The sequence below is a fragment of the Gossypium hirsutum genome, chromosome A06, assembly GCF_007990345.1.
Source record: "Gossypium hirsutum isolate 1008001.06 chromosome A06, Gossypium_hirsutum_v2.1, whole genome shotgun sequence".
NCBI classification, from domain to species: domain Eukaryota; kingdom Viridiplantae; phylum Streptophyta; class Magnoliopsida; order Malvales; family Malvaceae; genus Gossypium; species Gossypium hirsutum.
The window spans coordinates 127,580,405-127,597,724 of record NC_053429.1 but is presented as its reverse complement, the minus strand read 5'-3'; the positions used below and the strand labels follow the sequence as shown (position 1 = coordinate 127,597,724).

The 17,320-nt window shown below is 31.6% G+C and overlaps 1 protein-coding gene across 4 annotated transcripts; it reads left to right on the top strand.

Annotated features, from left to right (window-relative positions):
- Window positions 1-371: 371 nt before the first annotated feature.
- On the top strand, window positions 372-10,927 carry LOC107960208 (vesicle-fusing ATPase). 4 transcript variants are annotated; one of them, XM_041116434.1, is made up of 22 exons: window positions 377-610; window positions 1,382-1,477; window positions 1,554-1,635; window positions 1,735-1,785; window positions 2,149-2,319; window positions 2,526-2,680; window positions 2,767-2,875; window positions 3,222-3,321; window positions 3,407-3,462; window positions 3,932-3,997; window positions 4,135-4,217; window positions 4,602-4,735; window positions 5,126-5,336; window positions 5,501-5,632; window positions 5,716-5,776; window positions 5,856-5,915; window positions 6,649-6,707; window positions 6,791-6,878; window positions 7,175-7,297; window positions 7,675-7,740; window positions 8,529-8,665; window positions 10,342-10,927. In XM_041116434.1, exons 1-22 carry the CDS (start codon window positions 426-428, stop codon window positions 10,532-10,534), a joined length of 2,418 nt encoding a protein of 805 aa, XP_040972368.1. In that variant the 5' UTR covers window positions 377-425; the 3' UTR covers window positions 10,535-10,927. The 4 variants fall into 4 exon arrangements, with proteins under 4 accessions (XP_016751992.2, XP_040972368.1, XP_040972369.1 ...); XM_041116435.1 differs by having other exon boundaries at window positions 385-610; window positions 10,370-10,588; XM_016896501.2 differs by lacking the exon at window positions 10,342-10,927 and adding an exon at window positions 9,279-9,363 and having other exon boundaries at window positions 385-610.
- The last annotated feature ends 6,393 nt before the right edge of the window (window positions 10,928-17,320 follow it).

The following is a 17,320-nucleotide window of genomic DNA, read 5'->3' as shown; positions in this document are numbered from 1 at the left end:
ACATGTTAAAAAATATAATATAATAATAATTTTAACTCCATAAGCAAATTGAAATTTTGTCACATATATTATTTTTTTAATTATTTTTAAATACAATTTAAAGACAAATATAAAATTTTTAACCCTGTTTGTGGACATGCCTTTTTCTATTTTTTTAAAATACAATTTAATGATATGTTTTATTTTTTATATATATTTTCACTTAGTGTACCAAATATTATCATTAAATTGATTTTTTTTTGTTTAGGATAAATTTAGAATCTGAGCTATGGTGTAAGGACTTATAATGAAATTAACCCTTTCATTTTCTAGTCAATTTCTTTGATCCGAAGTAAACTAATGTTCTTTCATTTCCTCTATAAATTCCAGTAAACAAATTAAAAAGTTCATCAACATTTCGCATACAAACAGCAAACGGGAAAAAAATGGCGGGCTGGTTCGGATCGCAATCATCTATGGTTGCCACCATGACTGTCACCAGTACACCGTCTCCAGATCTCGCATTTACTAATCTTGCTTACTGCTCACCGTCCGATCTTCAGAGCTTCGCCGTCCCTGGCTCCAGACTCTTCCTTGTTAATGTTGGCGATGCCTTTGTTCTTTCCATCTCATATCCTTTTTTTTTCTTTGGTGAATTGATTCACAGCTTGAATCTCAGTTTATACGATACGTTATTGTTGCATTCTTCATTATTTTTGTTGATCGTCATTTCCATGCTTACTTGAGTTCAAAATTAGTTGTTAATCTCTATATATTGTTAAAAATTAAATATGCTCTGCAAGTTCAGTGAAATTATGAATTTAAAGTCATAAAGTTTGTCTATGTTGCTTGCGATGGATAATTTAGTAGATGTAAGTTGTTTATTAATTGTTTTTCACTTAATTAGAAATAGGAATTTTTTTTTATTTTTGCTTTTTCTTTTTGATTAAAATGAGATCATTATCCATGTTTGGAAATCTTATTTTTTTAGTTTAGATGATACGTTATTGTTGCATTCTTCATAAATTTTTTTATGGTCATTTCCTTGCTTACTTGAGTTGAAAATTAGTTGTTAATCTCTATGTATTGTTAAAAATTAAATATACTCTGCAAGTTTGAGTGAAATATGAAATTTGAAGTCATAAAGTTTGCCTGTTGTTGTTTGCGATGGATAATTTAGTAGATGTAAGTTAATTATTAATTTTTTATTTTTTTTCACGTAATTAAGAATAGGAATTTTTTTTTTTTTGCTTTTTCTTTTCGATTAAAATAAGATGATTATCCATGTTTGGAAATCTTATTTTCAGTTTTAAGCTTGTTGTTCATTGTACTCGAATTTTGTGATCTTTTTCTTTCTGTAGCTGGTTGTATACTTGCTTTGTTGCCTTTAACCTAAAAATACTCCTCATGAAAGCATACGCAGTAAATATATTGCCCTTAATGCTATTCATCGTCGGCTTGCGAAGGTTTCTAATGGTGACACTGTATCAGTGAGCAGGTTAATTAACTATACCTTTCAATTTTTGATGCCCAAACTGTTGCTAGTCACTAACAAATTTTTCCTCAAACTGCAGATTTGTTCCACCTGAAAATTTCAACCTTGCATTGCTTAGGGTTGAGTTGGAATTTGTGAAGAAGGGTACTAAAAGTGAACAGGTGAATTTCAATGCATTATGATAAGTTTGTTATCTTAGATGATATATTACATTGCTCAGTTGATGCCAGTGGAGTAAATGATGTGTATTGTTTTTGTAGGTTGATGCTGTTCATCTGGCTAACCAGCTTAGAAAGAGGTTTGTGAATCAGGTAGAGTTGTCCGCTGTTTGCTTGTTGTTAATGCTTGCTTGTCAGCAATATTTTTTGCTTTGATTGGCTGACTGTGAAATTTATATTTCCCTTCATCAATTCCCTGTTTTATAACAAAGGGACTGTCATATAATTTTGTTTGAAATGCAAACATCAATGTCTTGTCGCTCCTACATCAATTTGAACTTAGAGCACAATTTACTTGATGACATTAGCCCTCTTATTTTCCTCTTATATCAAGGGTAAATGCTTGCTTGCTGATTCCTTTCTCCTCCATGCATACATGTATAAAACTTTGTTCCTATCCATAGATGACAGGTTGGATGATTTTTGTTAAACTCATGGAAAACTTTCTTTTTTCAGGTTATGACAGCTGGGCAAAAAGTTACTTTTGAGTATCATGGTAATAACTATATTTTCACAATCAACCAAGCTCAACTAGAGGGGCAAGAAACTTCTGTTGTTCCTGAAAGGGGGATGATTTCCAATGATACCTACTTTATCTTCGAAGCACAAAATTCAAGTGGAATAAAGGTTATTTACTAATATGTTATTAGTTGCTTTGCTTAATGTGTGTGTATATATATGTAGATATATATATTTCTAATATAGTTCTGATCGTTGGACATCATTGACCTTCAGAGATATCAGATTTGTGTGATATTTACATATCAAGATTATAATTTAATCAACTTGATTCATATTGCTTTGATGGCTCATTGACGTGTTTTGCAATTCAGATCGTCAATCAACGTGAAGCTGCCAGTAGTAGCATATTTAGGCAGAAAGAGTTTAATCTACAATCATTGGGTATTGGTGGCTTAAGTGCAGAGTTTGCTGATATATTTCGGAGAGCTTTCGCATCCCGTGTTTTTCCTCCTCATGTAACTAACAAGTAATATAACTTATTTTTGAAAGCATATGATTTATGTGTCATATACCTATTTATTTATTCTGATGGGAAAGCTTTTGAGTTTCCAGGTTGGGGATTAAACATGTAAAAGGCATGCTGCTTTATGGACCTCCTGGTACTGGCAAAACTCTCATGGCTCGTCAAATTGGAAAGATGTTGAATGGAAAGGAACCAAAGGTTTGGAGATTAGTTTACTTTTTTGGTTAACACAGTTTATACCTCTTTGAGCTTAGCTTCTTGATCATTTTTAGTTCTGATTATTCATGTTTCAGATGGAACAAAATTTATGTTTTTGTCAACATTCATCTCAATATATATGACCATGAACTGCACATAATTCACTGTCGTCTCCATGCTCCTGTTGATGTTTTCATAAATGAGTCTATAACTTACTTTTAGCAAATTCTGCTGTATTGTGTCTTGTCCTGTTTTAAGGGTTTTTGGTTGCATAAATGTTTCATAGATGCTGCATTTGACTTTATTGACTATTATGTTTGTGAATGTGGTGAATTGTATACGTTAGATCGTTAACGGTCCTGAAGTCCTGAGCAAGTTTGTTGGTGAAACTGAGAAGAATGTTAGGGACCTATTTGCAGATGCTGAGAATGATCAAAGGATTCGTGGTAAGAGAAATTTGCCCACTAGTTTGGTGTTTTGAGTAACTCTTTTAATAAAGTAGTGACATTTCACGTTCATTCAACTTTTCAGGTGACGAAAGTGATTTGCATGTCATAATTTTTGATGAAATTGATGCTATATGTAAGGTACAATTTTGCTTTAATATACTTCTAGGAATCCCTCAGATCAGTAATACTTTCACCTTCTTTTATTTGATGCTTCTAATTTCCTTTACATTTTAAATTGTTTTTTGGAGAATCTTTACATTATAACTTTCTCTAAGCCGTGTTCTTTAAATAGAAGCAGTGGATGATAAAACTGTTACAAAGAGCTATAGCTTTTAAGTCCTAGAATTTCTCTCTGATGTGGATAAATAATTATGTTTGTATCCTTGTATATATGTTGTTGTGTTTAAGATGCTAATAAAATCGGGGGAAATTTCACAAAGGAGTTATTTAAGTTAGATGCAAGCTTATTTCTTGATATGTGAAGGAATATATTATGTGGCCTAGTTATGTATAAAGATTCAATTCTAAAGAGTATTTAGACAATTTATTTGAATCTGTTTAATTGTATTATTGAACTGTCTTAGTGAATTATGTGGTTTATTTGTAGTCAAGAGGCTCAACTAGAGATGGTACTGGTGTTCATGACAGCATTGTGAACCAGCTGCTTACCAAGGTCAGTAACTAGACCCAGAGACAGCTTCCTAGTCTTAAAAATCATTACTCTTTGTCTTGTGTCATTTTCTTGGTTCTTGTGTTAACCATGTCTTATTAATATGACACTTTTAACTAAAGGAATAATTTTCTTTTCAGATAGATGGAGTGGAGTCTCTAAATAATGTTTTGCTTATTGGAATGACCAACAGAAAGGATCTGCTTGATGAAGCCCTTTTGAGGTTGCTCCCTCCGTCCTCCATCCCTCCCTTCTTTCTCCCACACACACACATGCAAAAAGCAAGCTATCTGTCTAGCTCTTTGTCACATTGGATCTTCCTCTATATAAGAAGCTTGATTAACAACCAAAGACTAGAAACAAAATATTGATGCATTTTATAGTTACAACAAACTGTTAGTTATTTTGGAGAATTTGATGGCCTATGAATAGGGTTTATACTTATGATCTGGAATAAGCATGCTGCATTGCAAGCTAAGTAATTTTTTATGTGCATAATTTTGTGTGCTTTGCGAACTTTTTGGTTTGTGATGATTGATGCAGTTACATTTATGACCTGTCTTGTCTCTTGATCTCAGCTAAATCTTTGAATACTTTTCTTCTGTAGGCCAGGACGTTTGGAGGTTCAAGTTGAGATAAGTCTTCCTGACGAAAATGGTCGTTTGCAGATTCTTCAGATCCACACAAACAAGATGAAAGAGAATTCTTTTCTTGCTCCTGATGTTAACCTTCAAGAGCTTGGTATGTTTGTTAGTAATTTATGGTCGTGGGATTTACATTCTTTTCTTGTATGGGAGAATCAACTGTTAGAATGTCAAAAGTGGGTTCATTTATCCTACTGTCCATCTGCTCCAAAAAAATATGAAGGCTGACAGTTCTTGATGGTTGATTTTTAAAGTTCTCTTTTACTCCTACTTAGGTTTTTTTTTCAATAGATTGTGAAATATTCTCCAGGGTCGTCAGGGTGATCAAACTTGGAGTAATATCTTTACAATTATCTTCTCAATGTGCCTGGCTTGGCTACTACTTCTTCCTAAGCATATCAGCATGGTGTTGACGTTGATTTGCCCTGTATCCTGCATTTGATAAGGCCTTACAAGTTTCTAATTACTTTTTTTTTTTGTTACTCAGCTGCTCGTACAAAGAATTACAGTGGAGCCGAGCTTGAAGGTGTGGTGAAAAGTGCAGTGTCTTTTGCTTTGAATAGACAAGTAAGTATGGATGATCTAACAAAGCCAGTGGACGAAGAGAACATTAAAGTTACCATGGATGATTTTCTCAATGCACTCCTAGAAATCGTTCCTGCATTTGGAGCCTCCACTGATGACCTTGAGCGATGCAGGTGATTTGTTCCGTTCAAATTAGTACAAATTTCAGTTCTTTGATTGCAAGATGTTGATTTCTGTTCTGTTTGAATCTAGATTTATTATAATTCTCCTAGCAGAAACTCATATCTTTTGTTTTTGATACCTTTTCCTGAATTATTTCACATGATATAATTTTTAGGCTTAATGGCATGGTGTATTGTGGTGATCGACACAAGCATATTTATCAGAGAGCCATGCTACTGGTAGAGCAGGTCAAAGTAAGCAAAGGAAGTCCTCTTGTTACTTGTCTTTTAGAAGGGTCAAGTGGAAGGTAGGCATCATACGTTTCTTTTTGTTTTACATTTTCTTGTTTTAACTTTAACTGAACCTAACACACTAGGTTGACTTTTACAGTGGTAAAACAGCGTTGGCAGCTACTGTTGGCATTGACAGTGATTTCCCATATGTCAAGATAGTAAGCTCTAGCCCTATTGCATGTATGAATATATTGCTTTTATTTTTGGTTTAACGTTCATGTTTTTATTATATGTTAGGTCTCAGCTGAATCAATGATTGGTCTTCATGAGAGTACAAAATGCGCACAGATTGTCAAGGTTTGTGAAAGCAATATGAACATTTTTATTTGAATAATTTTTGGCCTAAGCTTGAACTTTACTTTTTGTGTAAGCTATTTTATGCTCACATATACAAGATTTTCTGGTCTAGATTTGGAAACTGATGAATTTTTATGTATAAAAAAGGTAAAAAGATCTCTCCGGTTCCTCTCAATTTCAATATTGAGTAAATTGGTCCCTTTCAAAAAAACTGGAGCAATTTAATCCCTGTCAATTTCAAAAGTGAAATGTTTTTCATCAATTTTATCAATTTTACATATTTTGATTGGTATAATAATAAATTTAGCCCTCAAAGTTTTACACATTCTATCTATGTTTATATATTTTTTTGAAGCTAAAGTTTTTTTTTTGAGTTTTCTAGATTTTTAAAAATTTTATACTTCTTTTTAAGATATATATTTTTTTAGAATTAGGACCAAATTTACGGAACATGTAAACATTGAGGGCTTAATTTGTTATCATATTAACCAAAATTATGTACATTGACGGAAAACGTTAGTTTGTTGTGATTAATTGTCCTTAGTTGCTCACTTTTGAAATTGACAGGGATTATATTGTTTCAATTTCTTTGATATGGACCAATTTGCTCAATATCGAAATTGAGAAGGACTGGAGAAGTGTTTTTACCTATAAAAAATCAAGCTAGAATAATCTGTATTAGGGGACAATAAAGAAACTTAAGGATGTTATTGAATTTAGTATATGGTGACAGGTATTTGAGGATGCATACAAGTCACCCTTGAGCATCATTATCCTTGATGACATAGAAAGGTAGGGGGACTCGGAAACTTATGCTACACATCTTGACTTGAAATGAGCGATGTAGACAGAAATAATTCTAACTATTGTTGCAGGCTACTGGAGTATGTTGCTATTGGGCCCCGTTTTTCAAATTTAATTTCTCAGACATTGTTGGTCCTTCTCAAACGTCTTCCACCTAAGGTCTCCTTTTGTTCCCTTGTTTCAAGTATTTTATTGTACTCGAGTACTCTGCATGGTTATATGGGGAACACTTATTTTTGTTGGAAAAAAAATGAACCTCTGCTTTTGCACCCCTCTTGATCAAGGAACCCTGTGCTGCTTACTAGTTAAATCATAAGCATAGTTGAAGATATGATACGATTCATATGTTAACCAAATCAGATGCCCAACAAGCAATTAAGAATTCTGTTAACTTCAATTTTTAGTTTTTAATCTAATCATTTTCATTTAAATGTGCAATTATTTAATTTTTGCAGGGGAAAAAACTTCTGGTGATAGGTACAACTAGTGAGGTGGGTTTCTTAGATTCAGTTGGCATTTGTGATGCTTTCTCTGTCACCTACCATCTTCCTACATTGAAGACAGATGATGCAAAGAAGGTAATAGATTTTGTTTCTTTCCAGAAATCATCTAGGGGTATGATATTTTGGCTTGTTGGTGCTTATCTGCGCCAATTAATGTTAATATTTATATACCACAATGGCAGAAAAATTTAGGGAACAGTACTAAAATGCGCTTAGTAACTTTTAAAGCTGCCTTCTTTTATAAAAGCAGCTGAGACACTTGGGAGTTAATTGAACTGAAAGGTGAAAAAATATCTTTGCAATTATATAGTTTTACTGATCACCTCTTCGACCAAAAGCAGAAGAGATTCTGATTCAATGCTTCACTGTCATGTTTGTCCTGAACTCTGAAGCAAAATGATTTTTCTTTTAGTTATGGATTTAAATTTATTTATCCGCTTTTTCTACCCCAGGTGTTGGAACAACTGAATGTATTTGCTGAAGAAGATATCAGTGAAGCTGCTGAAGCGCTGAATGATGTGAGTTTAAACATAGTTACCCTCTTGTCACATTTGAGGACATTCTTCGTATTGCAATGTTTTTCTTCAGATGTTTTGTTACTGGTATTTTCCTTCATTATAGAAATATAATTTAAATGGCAATCTGATGGATCTTAATAAAAATGGACGTTATTCATTTGAAGTTGCATAGTGGATGTTAATTTTGCATCTTCAATCAGGTGAACTGTTAGGTATCTTGTTTAAACAACTTGCCCCATTTTATTTCATTTATAAGCGCCTCTTTTTATTTGTTCTTCTTCACATGTGAATGTGCATTTTTGCATGTTTGAAGTGATTGTGGAGTTGGAGGAATATAGAATTCAGGTAGGCTCGAGATTAATATTACTCAAATTCAGGGTGTGAGTGTTGAATAAGAGTCACAACTATGATCAGATTTCTTAAGATTTTCCTTGTATTGAACATAAGTGTCGGACATGGGTACTTTTAGAAAAATGGAGAGTCGGTGGCAAAATAGATGGAGATTAGATGAGTGCATGCTTGCATGTTTAAACATGGCGAGGAAAACATCTGTCAAGTGTCATAATCTGTTTTGTTTCAAAGAAATTTGTGGTTCAGATATATGATCTCCATGATGAATTCCTTTTCGAGGAAATCCGATCCTAGATTCTAGGTGGACATTCTATCACGGTGTAGACAATGGTTTGAGCCCATAAACTGAACAGATGAAACCCGGCCTCTCCTCTCTGTATTAAGTTTCTGTGTCAATATACAACACTCACCTGTTTTCCCGCATTTCTTTCTTGTAGATGCCTATAAAAAAGCTTTACATGTTGATTGAGATGGCAGCTCAAGGAGAACAAGGTGGAGCAGCGGAGGCAATCTTCTCTGGCCGAGAGAAGATTAAGCTTGCGCACTTTTACGACTGCCTCCAGGATGTTGTCCGGTATTAGTTTGAATGCCTTTTATTCATTCTGATAATCTGCTCTTCTGTTTCGTATAGTTATGTATATTTTGAGTGGATGAAATTCTAATTATTATTTGTTTTATTAATGTTTTGATTGTTTGTTAATTCATTAATTGACTTAGTATCACTCAATTCATGACATTAACCTTAGTTATTTCTTAGGGTTCATTTGGGTAGACGATGATATTTACTTTAGTCAGATTAAAAATAGCAGTTGCGTTAAGATTGAAATCAATTCTGCGTTATGTGTTTGAATTTAAACACAATTATAGCAATAAGATTAGAATAGAAAAGGGCCATTTAGTATTTTAGGCTAAAAGATTATATCTAATAAAATTTTTTTGGATTATTTGATGTTTTAGAAATAATGAAAAATATGTCAAATTATAAATTTATTAATAAAAAAATAATGCGTATCATAATATTTGTCTTTGATTTTATTACTATGTAAATTTTATTGTTTATTTTAGATCTTTTTTTACATTAATCTAAGTATATTGATAATTACTTTATATGTATTATGATATCTAACATATAAAATTTTAATAATGTGAATGTTATATATTTATATAAATATTTGTAATGATACTAGAGGGAAGACGATTTGTAATAATGAGAAGACTAGAGAGAAAAGAAGGGATGGCCAACGACTCTATTTTGAGAGATTGACATAATTTGTAAGTAATTTTATTAACGACTTTTTTAAATATTTATCTCTCAGAATAAAACCGTTGGTCATCTTTTCCTTTTTCTCTCTAGTCTTCACATCTCTTTTCTTCTCCCCCCTCCTTCCCTGGTTTTATCTTCTCCCTTCCTTTCTCTTTTTCTCTTCACGGGTCACGGCCATCCTCTGGTGCTTCACCACACACCGTCTTCTTTTGACCTTTATGTTGGCTGCTCTCTCTTTCATGCCCCCTCTTTTCCTCCTTTGTTCTTTTGCTTCTCTTCCTTGTTTTAGCTTCCTTTTCTCCTTTTGCTTTTATCACTAGATGGCTTGAGTGTAAACGTGTTCATGGGTCAGATTTGGGTTAGGTCGTGTTTGAACATGTTATTAATACATTTTATATAACCTAATTTCGGTTGAGTTTAAGTATGATATTAATATATTTTATACTTATTCAAATTCGGTTTGACCCAAAATATGGATTTAAAATTTTGTCAAAATTTATTCATATTTATAAGTGGCTAACCCAAGTAGATCTTAGGTTTGCCTATCTTTTTAAAAGTATTTATATTATTTTTAGTTTAATATTTAATATATTTATATGTTTTTCATTTATTAAAATTTTATATATAGACATGTAATATTTTTTTAATATTTACATTATAGTATTATATATAAACGTTGAAAATAGATCGAGCTAGGTATCAAGCTCGAGCCTTGAATGCTCGAACTTGAGCTTGGTCATATTTTAAACGAACTTTTTTTTTGTCAAGCTTGTTTTCCGAGTTTAATATTTTTACTCAAATCATCTCAAATTTCAAGTGAGTCTTTGGGCTTGAACAGATAGTTTAGCCCATGAACATGTCTACTTTAGAGCCATTGTACGTCATTGATGGCCTTTGGTAGTCAAAGTGTGGCTCTCATGCCGTTTCTTTCTACTGGAATTTCTTTAGTTTTTGTTTCGGCTTATCGCCGATAACCTTTTATGCAGGTTTTCACTTCATCCTTTGTGCCACCAGACAAAGGCTGTGAAATGGCGATGTCACGCACCATTTTTGAGAACTTGGTGGTTGAAGCCTCGTCTTTGGGTCGGTTGGCTCGTGATCCTGTCATTTTTCTTACCAATATCCACGGTGGTTTACGTTGCCTTTTTTTTCTTATTGTCGTGGAAGTGGTCTCCTTGAACAAAACCATCGAGGATGGTTCTTGACTGTTTCTCTCCCATTCAAGATTAGGTTTCCTCTGAACTTAAGATTCTTTGTATGGGTCTTAAGTTTAGCATTACTTTTAAGAAGCATTTTTGGAACAAAAAGCACTTTTGAAGAAAAGTTAAAATTTTTTGCTTTTGCTTTTGGTTAAAAAAATACTTTTGCAAAGTATTTTTTTGTCCTAAATATGCTTTTGAAAAGCTCAAAAGCATATTGTTTAGCAATGTTTTTATCTCAACAATGTTTTTTGTCCCAAAAACTTTTCTTTAAAACAATGTTAAATTGGCCCTTAATCTCAGAGGCTCATTATGCCTATTTGTCAAATTGGAATGTGGTTGTAAAAAATCTAATACTATAATATTCGGTATACATGAAAAATTAAGATTCTACTGGTTATTAAGAATATGATGGTTAGTAATGAAACATTATAACTTAAGATATACATAAAAATATAGATACTATAGTTGGGGGGTCAACTCTTGTAGGACAAGTTTTTGAAGTGTGTTTGTCGAGTAATTGACTGGTCCTCGAACAATTGAAAGTATTGTTCCCTAGTGGAGGTTGTCCCTTATACTCTAATGAGGAGTTGTTTGGTGGGCTTGGTTCATAGAGTCAAGAGCGCTTGGTGGACTTGCAAGACTTAGGAAAAGTGTTAGTATAAGACATGTGAATAATTATGGAGCTCACTTGGACGTGCAAGGACTCAAACCATCAACTTAAGATACTTAAGCCACTTACTTGCAACCATGGTATCACTTAAGCTCTATGAGTCGAGTTCACTGACCAATCACTCAACACAATGGCTCTAAGTAGAGTACGAGAGACAAAATTTTCATTGGGGGAATAATGCCTTCTATTGTTAGAAGACTAGTCGCTGGATCAATGAACGACACTTAGGTAGAATTTTTTCAAATAAGTCGACCTCCTTCAACAACTATAATATTTAATATCATTGTCATTGATTTTTTAACATTGTTAAAAGAGAACATTTGAGTTAATTACGGTTTAATACACACAACATTTATAAGCAATTACCTTCAACAGAGCCTCAATATAATTTGAAGCCTTTAAACAAATATAAAAGAGTTCATTAAAACAGAAACCACCAACATTTTAGTATTATTAAAAAGTACCTAAGAGTATAATTGGTTTGGTGAAAAAGTGGAAAGAAAATAAATTTTGAGTGTGCTTAGTACAGAAAAAAAGTGAGAGGAAAAAACTCAAGAGAAATGTTTATTTTCCATTCTAACTAAGCATTAGATGGAAAGAAAAATATTTTTATTTCAATTTTTTCTTTTTTCCTACCAAACACATTTATGGAAAGAAAATGTGTATATATATATTCCATCTTTTTATTTTTTTACTCTTTCAATTTTTCTTCTTTCCAATTTTATTTCCACTTTACCAAGTAACATCAAAGGTTGTGCTTGGTTGAATGAAAAAATGGAGATGAGATGTTTGGTAAGGAAGAAAATGAGAAGAAAGAAAATTGGAGAGTTGATATTTTCTATTCTAATGCCTAAAAATTAAACATTCTAAATTAAAATGATAAGAGTAGAGAAAATGAGAGGTGTTAGTTCAAAATTGTACATTTTTTAAATGTTATATTTTATTTTCTTTCATTTTTCAACTCTGTTAAGTAATGGATAGGAAAAAAAAATTCTCTCAAATTTTCAGTTTTTCTTATCAAATATATATAACTCTATAAAGAAAATTTAGGGTCTGTTTGATTGACGGAATTGATTTTCCGGAAAATCATTTCCAATTTTTCCAGCGTTTGATTGGCGGAAAATATTTTCCATTTGAAAAATGTACTCCAAAACAAGGGAAAATGGGTTACATTTTAGGGAAAATGTCTTACCCTTTCAATTTCCGTAAGACATTTTCCGTGTTCTCCTCTCAATCGCCTCCTTCATTCCTTTCTTCATTTCCGGTAGAAAACTGCTTCTGTTTATCGATTTTCCAGTAATTTGTTTTTTTAATTATTCAATACTTATTTTTTTAACACAATTACAAAATAATTTATTTGATATTAGTTTTTTTCAATTTATAACGATTAATATTGTATCTTAATAATTGAGTATTATTATAAATAAATTATTGCAATATATGTAAAAAAAAATTTAAAATATACAAATTTATTAATATATATTAATATATGTAAAAACAACTTTTCCGGAAAATATTTTCAGGAAATCTGCCAAACAGCAGAAAATATTTTCTAGTAAATCATTTTACTGAAAAGTAAAATATTTTCCAGAAATTATTTTACGGAAAACATTTTACTGACAATCAAACAGACCCTTATATTATCTTTTTTTTTAAAAAATTTATTTTTCACGCTTTAAAAACTTATTTTCATCATTTGTTCTCACTACATTTTTAGAGAGTTTTTTTTTTCTAGATTTTCCCATAATTTAGTGCATTCCAAAAGGAACCTTCGTAGTTCAGAAAATTACGAAACAACTAATAAAAACGTTTTGCTTGTGTAGTTATATTTATTGTTCATTCTTTTGGTAAGTGTGAAAACAATGTTTAGCTAATAGACAGAAAATGAATTTTTTTGTTGACCAATTGTGAACCACATGCTGTTAATTCATTTTACATACTTTTTCCACCACAACGTGACTCATTAGAACGCCTATCAGAACACCATTTGATGGATATTGTTATTGTTGCAATTAAATTTGTTTTAAGAATTGGATTATTCCTTGAAGTTCAAAGTTTCACACAAAATATGACAAAATTTAGTTTAAGATAGTCGATATCGCATTGATAAAGAAATTAGTGCACATCGATATCGGTCTGTTTTGGTGTACCATTTTGAATTTATCGATATTTTTAAAAAATATTTAATATACGTATATAAAATTATTTACAAATATCAAACGAATGACATTAAATAAATTTGAAATGTAAAATATTCATGTACGAGCCAGTAAAAAGTTAGGAATTTTATATTTTTTGATATTATTGATGCACCAGCATGTGCACAATGTTTCAGCACCCGCGATCAAAGCGAAAAAAAGAGTTGGTTGCAACGGTTTATTACTGGAATAGTGTGCACCGACTGAAACGATTGGAATCAGTGGAGAATCTATTATACTTGAAAAAAGAATTTGAGAAAAAAAAATTTAAATTCATTTAAAATATGGGTTGAGCTTGATTGCAACATTTAATGCTCAAGCATAATCTGACTTGACCTATTTTCTACTTTGTAATATATATTTATATATTATGTATTTTATATTAAATATACAATTTTATAATGTAGATATTAAAAAAAACACATGTTAATTTATTTATGTCAAATAAAAAATTCAATACTCTTACTTTTTAAATTAAAAGTCTTACTCTATTTATTATCATTGTTGGTAGTTTTTGTTAGAATTTGTTAATTTACTATTCTTATTTTTTGTCAATCATATGACACATCACAAGGGGGCAACTTAATCAATATGTCAACTTGATAAATTTCGACAAAAAAAAATACTTACGGTTTCAATTATTAGACTATAATTTTTAAATCAAATCATTGAAGGATTAAATTTCAAATTTTTTAAATATAGGGACTAAATTTTAAATTTTATTAAAATCTACAGACTAACGAAACATTTTAAGCAAAAAAATAAATTTAAATCCCGTGCCGAAAATGATAATTGGTCTAATAAGGGAAAAAGAAACTAGATTACTAAATTATTAAATTTAAAACTAGCATGTGGGAGGGTACATCAATGATGTTCATGGATGCATTGAACCTAAATATCTAATAGCAAAAAATTATTTTCTCACAATTATTAGAGTTCAATGAGTGTTAGATGTACCGATTGAGTCTTAGCTCAAATGGTATTGTTATTATTGTCAATATAGGAGGACGTGAATTCGAGTGCACTGAAGTGCATTACTCTCCTATTTATGGATTGGAGAGGAACTATGGTTATTGTATTGACCATTTGTGTTTATGAGCCAAAGTTATAACACAAAAAAACCAAAGTATATATTTTATTCAATACAAACTTTTTTTTTTAAAGATCCATTGTGATAATGAGAAAGATTTTTGGATATACACACAAATCGTTAATAATATCAGAATCGGGGGAATCGGCTCACGTCAGCTTACTAATGGGATGCCCTAATGTGTTAAAAAGTTTCGCCTTAGACAATGATCCAATAAGCTAAATAATTGGAATTCTTGTATCTAATGTCTTCATAGCATTATCTATTAGAAATGAATTTTTTTTAGCATTTGACTCCGCACTTGTAACACCCCCTACCAGTATTCCGAGCCTAGAATAGGGTACGAGGCATTACCGAACTTAATATGATCAATCATGTAAAAATCAGCCATAAAATTTCTTCTAAATTAAAAACTTTCATACATATGTTTACCGTCCCTTATATGGGCCTATGGGGCCCAAAACATACATTCAGGGTGGTTCGGGACCAAACCGTAAACATATGAAACTTTTACAACACTTAGAAAATTTTCACACTTTGGAGAGTCACATGCCCGTGTTTTCAACCTATGTAACTCTCTGTTTATAACTTCATAACCCTTGTCAGTCGTACACTTCATATAAATAACAAGAAACGTGTATGGGCTCATTTCTCATTAAATTTCTCATATATATACACAATTTCACGTTATGTAATCATACAACTTATATCAGCTATATCTCTGTAATCTAAATATATTTTTATAACAACTTATCTTGATTTCATACTGTTTCATATTTAAGCTTAAATAACCAAAGTATTTGAAATATCATTTTTATGCAAATAGTACACATGAGGTATATAATTCCATAATTATGAATAAACACATTTATCAAATATTTTCCATATTCATATACCAATGTCTCATGTCTCCATATATCAATAACCATCATTTTCATGAATTCCGAGTTCAATTTCATAATTATTTGTCTCGTGTTCAATTTATTCCATGTCGGAACTTTATTCATTAATACGTTTGAATTATCAATACATATGGACAATACATTCAAGATGAACAATTATATAATCACAAATGAATTCATTTATCAACCAAGTTCTATACTCATATCTTATCAACTCGTACTTCCTGTATCACATAATTCCATGTAACACTTACTAAACCTTGTCAAATTAGTGAACGTCTTACGGAATTGAGTACTTCGTTTACTCGATGTCATAGTTCAACTATGGTCTTACACATCTTCATATATAGATGTCATAGCCCAGCTATGGTCTTACACGTAATCACATATCACATATCGATGCCATAGCCCAGCTATGGTCTTACACGAATTACATATCTCACTGATGCCATATCCCAGATATGGTCTTATACAGTAGCATATATCACACCGATGCCATATCCCACATATGGTCTTATACGGAAATCACTTGTCACTTGTAGCCGAAGCTACCACTATTCACTGATCAGGTAGCCGGAGCTACCATTTTTCATTGATCAGGTAGTCGGAGCTACCATTTTTCACTGATCAGGCAGCAGAAACTACCACTTTTCACTGATCAGGTAGCCGAAGCTACCACTTTTCACTTGTCATTTGTCCTTGATCAGATAAGTGTAGCCGAAGCTATTACTTATCACTTTCACTTATCCTTGATCAGATAAGTGTAGCCGAAGCTATCACTTATCACTTGTTGCCATGGTCCAACTATGGTCTTTTCCTTCAATTCATCTTGTCACTGAATTGAAATGCTCAATTTGATCATTTATTCAATTTTCATGCTTTTACATTATTCACGATTTTATCATTAATACATATGAAATAACACATCATGAAATTCATAAAATTAACAAATAATCACTAAAATTTAGCCATATAAACTCACAAGTACAAATTTTGTATTATAATGATAATCATAATTTCATAATAAATATTCCACATAAAACATTATATCATTTCTAATCCAACACTTATCGATTATAATTGGGCATGTTTTTAATTTATACACGAGTCATTCATATATTTTTCCTCCTCCTCCTCTCCATCTACATCCTTGGTATAAATAACACACTTGTAAATAACCTTATCCATAATTTTCACTAATTACTTATGTGAATATTCGGACTATCCACCCGTGTCGTAGTCACTAAATTATTTATATCTGGAGCTACGGAACTCAAAATTAAGATACGCTAATTTTCCATGAAACCATAAAAATTTCATAATTTTTGGTTGGGCCAATTAATACAGTTTATTCATTGAAGTCTCCCCTGTCCTGCTGTCTGACAGTTCCGACCCTTCTTCACTAAAAATTAATTATCTCTTCTTACAGGATTCGAATGATGTTCCCGTTTGTTTCTATTGAAAATAGACTCATTCAGAATTCTAAACATATAAATTTAAGCCCATAATTATTTTTATCCAATTTTTGATGATTTTACAAAGTCAGAACAGGGGAACCCGAAATCATTCTGACCTTGTCTCACAAAATTTATCATATCTCATGATTTACAATTCCATTGCTTACATCATTTCTTCTATAAGAAACTAGACTCAATAAGCTTTAATTTCATGTTTTATTCATTCTCTAATTCCATTTCTAAAATTTTTGGTGATTTTTCAAAGTTAGACTACTGCTGCTGTCCAAAACAGTTGTAGTGCAAAATGTTGATTTCCATTTTGCCCCAAAGTTCACAATTCATACAATTCAGTCCTTGCTCAATTAACCCCTCAATTAAGATAATTTTCTCAATTAATACTTTTCCTAGACATTATAAGTTATTTCATAACTATTGAAATTTAGAAT

Bases quoted from the DNA above. Each gene is read 5' to 3' on its own strand.
- LOC107960208 (XM_041116434.1), top strand. From the start codon at position 426: ATGGCGGGCTGGTTCGGATCGCAATCATCTATGGTTGCCACCATGACT. The intron at 6,879-7,174 runs GTCTCCTTTTGT...TAATTTTTGCAG, and splicing joins TCAAACGTCTTCCACCTAAG to GGGAAAAAACTTCTGGTGAT. The intron at 8,666-10,341 runs GTATTAGTTTGA...CCTTTTATGCAG, and splicing joins TGCCTCCAGGATGTTGTCCG to GTTTTCACTTCATCCTTTGT.